The sequence below is a fragment of the Primulina huaijiensis genome, chromosome 16 (assembly GCF_012295235.1).
Source record: "Primulina huaijiensis isolate GDHJ02 chromosome 16, ASM1229523v2, whole genome shotgun sequence".
NCBI classification, from domain to species: Eukaryota; Viridiplantae; Streptophyta; class Magnoliopsida; order Lamiales; family Gesneriaceae; genus Primulina; species Primulina huaijiensis.
In genome coordinates, this window is record NC_133321.1 from 3,237,376 (window position 1) to 3,246,643 (window position 9,268).

General features: G+C 33.6%; 1 protein-coding gene across 2 annotated transcripts in view; it reads left to right on the forward strand.

The window, feature by feature from the left end:
• Positions 1-8,727, forward strand: part of LOC140961473 (protein BLISTER-like) — a 14,913-nt gene extending 6,186 nt beyond the window's left edge. The window contains exons 4-13 of one of the 2 annotated variants that reach the window (XM_073420014.1): positions 662-781; positions 2,683-2,748; positions 3,198-3,308; positions 3,905-3,981; positions 4,105-4,172; positions 5,230-5,343; positions 6,106-6,281; positions 6,445-6,513; positions 7,157-7,312; positions 8,324-8,727. In XM_073420014.1, coding sequence (XP_073276115.1) covers positions 662-781; positions 2,683-2,748; positions 3,198-3,308; positions 3,905-3,981; positions 4,105-4,172; positions 5,230-5,343; positions 6,106-6,281; positions 6,445-6,513; positions 7,157-7,312; positions 8,324-8,410 — 1,044 coding nt within the window. In that variant the 3' untranslated portion in view covers positions 8,411-8,727. Of the gene's footprint in view, positions 1-661; positions 782-2,682; positions 2,749-3,197; positions 3,309-3,904; positions 3,982-4,104; positions 4,173-5,229; positions 5,359-6,105; positions 6,282-6,444; positions 6,514-7,156; positions 7,313-8,323 lie in introns of both variants that reach the window. The other variant, XM_073420013.1, reaches the window with a different exon arrangement.
• Positions 8,728-9,268: the final 541 nt, after the last annotated feature.

Genomic DNA, 9,268 nt, shown 5'->3' on the forward strand with positions numbered 1-9,268 from the left:
TATATATTGCTTTTATTTATCTTATATTATTTTAGAAGCATATTTTATATGTTTATACTGTCCGATATAAATTTATCAAATTTTACTTGTAGGATGATAAAATTCATTTCATATAATTAAATATTATTATTATTTAGCCGAGTTATTGAAAATAATACTAGTAGAATTAAATTCTAAGCACCTAACAATTTTTAGGGTGTTACATGTCATAGCGTAAGAGTCAGCATATGAAAGATCCCGTTCACACTTTAAGATGCAATATGCTTATCACATGATAAGATGCAAAATTGGAAAGAGCATTAATGGATTCTCGATTTAACATCCTTAACACATTATTGCTGGATAGCACCTTCTTAATATTACACCAGCAAAATTTTATGCATCTTTACTTGCATCTTTAAATCCATTATATGAAATGTATAGTTTGCAATGACTAGCGGAAATTTTAAGGGTAATAACAGTTAAAGGACTATATTTTGAGTGAAATGCATTTTGTAATTTATTTGTCGTGCAAAATAGTGTGCTACATTGATTTACTGGGAATAATAAATTTTTCGATGTCTTGGGGAGATCCTTTTGACAGGGAAGTGCTTCCGAGGCTTTGTGTAAGTGAAAATACATTGATTATTATTTTTCATTCATATGATTTTATTCCTCGCAGCATATTGAAGATCTAACGCAAGAAAAATTCTCGTTGCAACGTGGTCTTGAAGCTTCACGTGCTTTAGCAGAGTCTCTGGCTTCTGAAAATTCAGCTTTGACTGATAGCTATAATCAGCAGGTTTGGATTTTCCATGTTAATTTATGTAGTGCATTTGTCTGCTAGTTGGCCTTGCATGTGTAATTACTGTTTTATATGATAGGATATGATTATTAGAATATGGGTAGGAAGAGTAGAATTATGCATTACTGGTGGCCCTTATCTGGTTATTCTACCTTTTCTAAGTGATATTGATTCAGTCATTTGATTTACTCTCTCATATCTTATTTGCCTGCATCAATTTTTTTTGTGTCCTCCAAAATTCCAAGTTCTTAAGTTTTTTAGATTTTACGGACACCTTTACCTAGTTAAAGGGTATGGAAATGTTTTCACTGATATGTCAACATAACTCCCTTCACAAAGACTGTTAATTTTTAAAATAAAAAGTACGTTGTAATTTGATGAATCATCAATATACACTCCAAAATCCTGTCCTAACCTAGATGAGAAAAATGCAAAACTGAGTAATAGTGTAATACTTCTTTGTCCATATGAGGTTGTATGATGTGAAGTGGCATTAATGTGGAAGTTATCTTACAGTTGTAAATATAACACATTTTAATCCGTTTGGTTTGTAATTTGATGATAACTTGATCAAATTTCTTATTTGATTTTCGGGATATTATAAAGAGCTTACTAATTATCTGGATGAAACTTATAGATACTATGTATTTTTGCTGTTAGAATATTATGTTTCATCTTCGTACATGGTGTGTGGCTTATGAATGTCGTTTAGGGTAAAAAATAATCCTAAAATTTAATCAATCTAACCAAAAGTCAGAAGGTAATTGTTGCTGAGTCAACCTAGAAAAGGTTTTAGGTTACAGAGTCTATTGAGCTTGGAGTTATTACCCACCTAAGTTACCTGTCTTTCGCTATCATGACCCTTGTTTTCAGTTTCTCATTCGCCTCGTACCTTTGGATCACTTCTTTTTTTAGTCACATACTGTGCGACCTCCGATGGCAGTCCATGCCGTACGGGTGTGTAGCATGAACACTCAGATTTATAGTATCTAAGAGTAACACGACCTTGTAGCATGAAGTGTCTGTCTGTGGTGAAAGAGTGGCCAATTTTCATGACCGGGCTGCATAGACGGCAATCATTTTGTTTTAAGCTTATTTATGCTAAATTTATTATTAATTTCACAGTGAATAATGTATGGGGTACTCTCGTAGGGTTTGTGCTTGAAAGGCATGAATTGATGTGAGTCTGTGAAACACATAAAGATAGAGAGACTTATTAAAGGAATTGAAAATTCCTTGAGGAGGTCCTATATGAAGCTGTATGTTGATTGCTAATCAACAACAAATAATAGTCCATAATCTTATCCAACATGTCCAGACAAAACATGTGGAAATCAATAATTTTGTCAAAAGTACTCGTATCGTTCTAGTCTGAAAGATTTGTCATTTTGAAGTAGCTGGACTTAAATTTGATGTTCTAAATAATGCTAAGATTTGAGATTCATTTATCAAGAATATCATGACTGTAATAATATCATAAAGGCTTTGCAGATTATTGTGGATCTGAAACAACACTGATATAGTTGTCCCAACTAATAAAGGCTTTAACCTTTATCAAGAATATCATGAATATAATAATAATACAAATTTTCAAAATTCTTAACTTTCCCTGCTGTTGTGGATCCGAAACAACACTTTTTTGCAATGCTTATTGTTGTTTCGGGTGTTTGGAGAGTTATAAGCAGTAAATGTGAATTTGGTAACTGGTTAGGGAAAAATTGTTACTTTTGTATCTGGTAAATTAAGCATATTTCTGACATGATTGGCTTGTTTCATTATCCCTTTTAACTTGTTATTCATATTTTTTTATTATATTTTTCTGATATTCCGAATCAAATCTTCTTTCTTCTGGTGGAACGATGGGTTTATTTTATTCCCTTGTTTCCTGGTTTCTTTAGGGAAGCCTTGTCCACCAGCTGAAGGCTGACTTGGAAAAGTTGCACGGTGAAATAAAACTGCAACTGGTTAGTGTTGATAAATTTTTCTGGCTGCGATCGGTATATTTTTATATTTTCTCATTCTGTTTTTTTTTTTTATTTCCACGTCTATCTCTCATTGCATCCATATGATATTTAAGTTTTGGAAACTTCATTTGTTACCCCCATCACATGATAAACTTTGTTGAATTAGTCTTGTCAATAAATTCTGTCTGAGGACACACTTTTTGGTTGCCGATATCTTTTCTTTCATCAAATTAAAGAATCTTTTCCGTTCAATACAGGGGTGAAATTGGATTTATGCATTCCGAAAGCTTTTGATATCTCGCCTTTTCTTTTCTAGTTGAAAACCAATATAATTCTTTGAAAATATTGCATTTTATTTTAAAATTTTTCTCTTGATTCACTGGGGGCAACTCCCCATTCTATACTCTTATCTGTGCCTACTTGACCCATTTCTGTGCCAATATCTTTAGGTGGAACTTGAAGCTGTAAAACTTGAATATGCTAATGCCCAACTGGAATGTAATGCAGCTGATGAACGTGCAAAGCTGTTAGCTTCTGAGGTTATTGGATTGGAAGAGAAGGTGATTCAAAGTCAAAGTATATATCTCCATTGTTATTATGATCAACCTGAGTTATGTTAGGGTAAATGCATGGAGTACGAGTTTGTCGAGGACAAATCTCATAGCAAAGCATGCTTCAGGAATTATACTATGAGTTCAATTAATTTTCATGATGTGGTTTCATGTCTTGTTTGTGATGAACTAAAACCATTACAGTAATAACGAATGCTCAACCGCTCGCTAGCTCTAACTATCAATAGAGTCATTCTTCATTATCTGCATTTACTGGCTGAAATTTTGTGAATGAAATCATTGCTACTTCTCAGCTTTCTTTCTGCTGCCATCTGTTGGGTGGTTGATGATTGAAGTCTTCCAGTTCAACTTTGCTTTGGGCGCACCAGCATGTACTCTCTTTGTTGCATGCTACTGTGAACTAGACCTTTAGATTATCTGGCTAAGAGTTGTCTATATTTATGCATTTGAGTGTAAATGTATAATTCACACAGAGAAACATAGAATATTGATTCATCTAAACTCCCTAACTCCATCATGCTCATATGTTCAGCTATCCTTGGTTATTTCTATTTACTTGTTCTGTGTTCATTCCTGCAATACAGGCATTGCGGTTGAGGTCTAACGAGTTGAAATTGGAGAGGCAGGTAGAAAACTACCAAGCTGAAATTTCTTCTGATAGGTATTGCCATTTCTTTGATCGGTAATGATTTTTCTCCCAATTATTACCCAAGTTTAATGGCCCATATGCTTGTGTTAAGTTGTTTTATGGTTTTTAATTCCTGTGCCTTTCTGAAATCCATAGGAAGAAAATGTCTAGCCTTGAGAAGGAATGTCAGGATCTTCATTCAACCATTAATGCTTTACAAGAAGGTAGAGTACTTATTCTGCTGTGCCTGACTTGCTTTTATACAGAGGAATGTTGTCTATAAATCGCAAGTAAAGAGAATGGAAACTATCTATAAAAATTCAGAAAGTATCTAACATACTTAATCTTTTGTTTGGTTAATATTTAGATCTCTTGGTACCTACTTATTTCCTTTATATTGGTTGAAAATTGTGGCTTTGTAGGGTTTTACTTCCAGTGCTTTCGGAAAATGTATTTAGGAGAATTGACTGAAAATATGGTATATGTCTGATTTTATTTCAGATGAAATGTCTTTTTTTCCCTGTAGGTGTCATACTGTATAAGATATTGTAGGGTGAGTGTTGTCTAATAACGATTTAGGGCGAGTGTTGTCAAATACCGATTTTTAAATTTCGGCTTTTTTAATGATTTTTAATTTAATATATTATCATTTAAAATTTTCAATTTACTTTGATCGAATAAAATGTTAAAATGGATTATTTTCTGGGAGTGGCTTTGGTGTTGGTTGTTTTAGTGTTTCATTTCGCGTGGTCTTCAAAAACCCAATACAAAATTGTAACTTGCTGTATTATCACGATTTTGGAAAATTTACCCTGATATCCTAAGTATTTGAAATGTAACCTTTTGTTTTTGAAATTTTTTTATCTGAAGTATTTTTACATTGTCCTTTCTAGTGAATAATTGATTTGCAAGTTTATTAGTTTTTATTGGTGCCAATGCAATTGAAGAGCTTCTTTTTATTGTGTTCAATTGCATTGGAGCCCAGTAATGCTACGTGTATTATTATTTTGCACTCAGTTATTTTGTGTTCTAGTCATTTTCCTGGAATCTTTGAAAGAGAAAAATGAAAGATGAACTTAGTTTACTGGTCTGGTTGCTCAGGAAATATGATTTATAGGAAATTTATTGCTGAGTTCGAGTGTAATTTAATCCCATTCAAAAGACATTTGTCTAAGTTACTGTTCTTCGGTTCACTTTCCACTGCCTTCAAGCATCGTGTTATGTATGCTGTAATGGTAACTGGTAGTGTGTTCCTTAGATTTATTTCTTCCTTTTGCGCAGAGAAAAAGATTTTACAGTCCAGATTACTAAAAGCTTCTTCAAGCGAGAAATCCTATGACACAAAAAAGACGCCATCCACTAAAAAAGATGTCTCAACTTCCACAGAGGATCTTGGTATGGAGTTATTAGGTAAAAAACTAAATAAATAATATAAAATTCTTCGAAATCCATCAATCACTGTCATTTTGTTAATCTTCTTCGTCTGCCTTTTCCCTTTATCAATAATCTCCAGAATATTTGATCCTTCTCGTGTAATCTTATTGAAGCGTAGCCCACAAAATTAAAAAATAGATGTCATGTTCTTCAAAGTTTAGAAAAAAATTTGAAGGTTTAAAAAATCAGCGCAAGCGGTGATTGTGATAGAGATGAAAATTGAAAACAGAAAAAAATAATTGTTTAAAAATTAAATAGGTAATGGGCTGTGTTTTAAAAATTAAAAAGACTGGAATTAAAATTTATTGGACATACTTTGATATGGACGATGAATATATTTATATTTTTTTAATTTAATAAAATGGCGGGCTAACCCGACCCAACCTACCATAACACATAACTCATATTTTTTTTAATTTAATAAAATGGCGGGCTAACCCGACCCAACCTACCATAACACATAACCCAAACGGTCAAATGGGTTGCTAAAACCTTAACTCAACCCGTCTTTTTATCACGGCGCGTTGGGTTGACCCAACGGGCCCATTTTGACGTCTCTACTTTCAGCCGCTGGCTTCTTTGTGAAAACCATACTAGTTTTTTTGGGGTAGGTTTGCAAAATGGACTTTATTTTCTTATGAGAACTCGCCTGTTTTCTTGTTTCATCCTACATTCTCATGGTTTTTATGTCATTAAGGTCTATAACTGGTTATGCTGATGCAGATACCACCATGGAAGCTTCCAATTCAGAAAATCTAGTTACTGCATCACTTCCTGGGGATAGATACAGTCCTCAGTTGCTGCTCGAAAACAGACTTCCAAGCCTTAAAAGTCTATCTTTAATTGTTCCGTCTGATCACATGAGAATGATTCAAAACATTAACACACTAATTGCTGAGGTAGATACTGTTCCAGTTTTTTTAAAAAGAGATACCGTTCCTTGGAATTCTTGAATTGATTCCTTTTTTGCTTCTACTTTTCTCTCCTTCCACTACTGTATCGAATTTACTGCCCCTAACTTTTCAAGAACCGAAAAAATAATGCGAAGCTCGTTTACTGCAGTTAGCAATGGAGAAAGATCATCTGACTCGTGCTTTGTCTGCGGAATCATCCCAAAGCTCTACACTCATGGTACTTCTTGTTGGTTATCTGCACAATGACTTTGGAGTTTATGTTTATATGGAGTAAGAGAATAATTTGGTGATTTCACAAGAATGTAACCCAAATAATGATTGTAGTTTTGTGCGACTTCACTCGATTCATTGCTCAAGGCCATGAGAAAAATTCTTTATATAAGTGCTTAGTATGAATGATGCAGTTTATCAAATTTTTATTAAGAACTAGAAGTACACTCTCTAACTAGTTTTGGTAAATACAATATTATGGAGATTTCATGGTGTAGAAAAAAGTAATGACAAGGAATCGGGACACTGACAAATAATTTGAGCTTGTTAAAGGTTTTGTTCTCCTGGGGCCGTTCCATGGGAGATGCATTGAAAGGAAACATGTGGTTTTTTGCATCAACATTTCTCTTCTTTCTCTTTTTCGTTTTTCCAGATTGCTCGAAAAGTTTATCGTGTTTTGGTGCTTGTATTTTAATACATGAGAAATGTTTTCTTTTATTTTCTTGACCGACTTTTAAATTTAGTCAGTCAACAATGGTATAGTTGAAACATGAAGTTAATTTGATAGACGTGGTGCTTGTGTACACTTACTTTTTATCTTTTACAATGCCTTCTTTCAGCTGAAATTTATGCTACTTATCTGTTTAAAGGAACTTAACGAGGAGTTGACCAGAAAACTTGAAGTTCAAACTCAGAGATTGGAGCTCTTGACAACTCAAAGTATGACTAACAATAAAGTCCCACCAAGACGGCCGGATACCCGTGATGTACGGGATAACATTGCATATGCTGATGAAGGAGATGAGGTAATTGATTTTTTTTCCCTTTTTGCTTAGCTTGCATTTAAAGCATCAAAAGTTGGTCATGTGTTATATCAAGTGGTTACACCTTCATGGGAAATGCATTTTTAAGAAGATAATCTTTCAGCATTTTTTTTCCTTCTGCCGAATTGGTCAGGTACATCGATGACACAATGTACACGAACACAATTATTTTATTGATTGGAAAATACTTCATTTAGTGAGCACAGAAGTGGCATATACGTATGCTGCCATGATTCTAAGCAGCAGGCAAAAGTAGGGTTTGGTGATGGTATTGACCCTCTTTTAGATTAGAAAATCGAGTAAGTGACGACATCCCTTTTGCTGCCTGTATCTGAAAAAGTTATGGCCCTTGGTAAACTAAAAATTGAGGCTCTTTAACACCTCGACCAACTATTTGAATCTTTCGACTAGGTTAAAGAACAGTGGCATAAGGGTATAGTATTTCCATATTTCTAGGTATTTAGTGAAACTTAACATTTACTTCTCTCATGTCACCTGTAAGAATTTCTAAATGACGGATGACTAAAAATAGCTCCTCGTTCCGTTATATTAGGACTTTAATTTGCTTTTGCTTGGTCCATGCTGGGTCACAGACCCTCCATTGTATCGTTTCACGCTTCCTTGACATATGATACTCCTTTAATGACATGAGAATCACCCAGTTGGATACTATTGTTCTGTCTCAAATGGCTACCATTGTGTACGGGTTCTTATTCGTACATAATATTTAATCATTTTAGTTTGTGTTTGTAATATATAAGCCTTGTACTGTAATTCTCACGGTCCCATCAATAGTTCAGTATTAATTATTTTAGTTTGTGTTTGTAATATATAAGCCTTGTACTGTAATTCTCATGGTCCCATCAATAGTTCAGTATTATTGTATCTCAAAACTTAGCCAATCTAAGACCGAAATTTTAGTCGGTCCTTTCAATTTATGTTTTTAGAGATTGATAATCGTTCCCTTGATATATATTCTTGTCTCGTGGATAGGTGGTAGAAAGAGTGTTGGGATGGATCATGAAGCTCTTCCCTGGAGGGCCATCAAGACGAACTACGAGCAAGCGTTTTAGTCTTTAAATTCATAAACGTCTTCAGCAGCACAGGTGTGCTGCTCTTTCCTCCCTTTTTTTGACTGGAAGATGGAGGATGCGGATTGTAAACTATGAGTGACATTACGTTGATTCTTTTCCCGGTAAGCCAAAATAATGTTTTTCGAGAAGCTTATTTTCCTACAAGTTTCCAGAAGTTGGGCAGAGTTTGGATTAGAAATATGATCCTGCATTACCACAATATCTTATAGCTTGCTAAAGTGTTCGGTAACAGTATTGTAGAGAAGAGATGACTGTATGACCACAATATATTGTAATGTCTGCCTTATACAAAGAAAACTTGTATCATGTTTTTGTGTGTGTTTTGAGTTGCTATCTTGTTTCGAGGTTTATAAACCTAATGAATTTTGGAGCAGATGCGAAAATTTGTGAGGCCAACATTCCCTCTGCCTATGGTATTCATTTTTTACTAATAAATATTTATACCTATATAAAGTTTTAAGTATGATTCTTTATAATATTATCTATAATTAGTTAGGATAATTTTGAGTAAGGTTATTTTGGGGTATTTCTATGTAATTTTGGAATTATCATTGATTAGAGTAATTGTAGTAGTGGGGATATTTTAGGTATTTAAAAAATTAAAAGACGTGACACCACCTGTGTACTTATGTAGTAAAGATAAAATTGTATGAGTCAAATTTTACAACATATACACTAAATATATATTTTATGGAAATGTGTATTTAGACTTGTACCTGGGTTGGGTTTATGCGATTTTTATTATAGATTATTCGTAAATCATAACTCAAATTTAAAATCTATATTTAATCTGATAAATTAACATATTGATGAAATTTTATGAATTTATTCAATCCTAAAATTA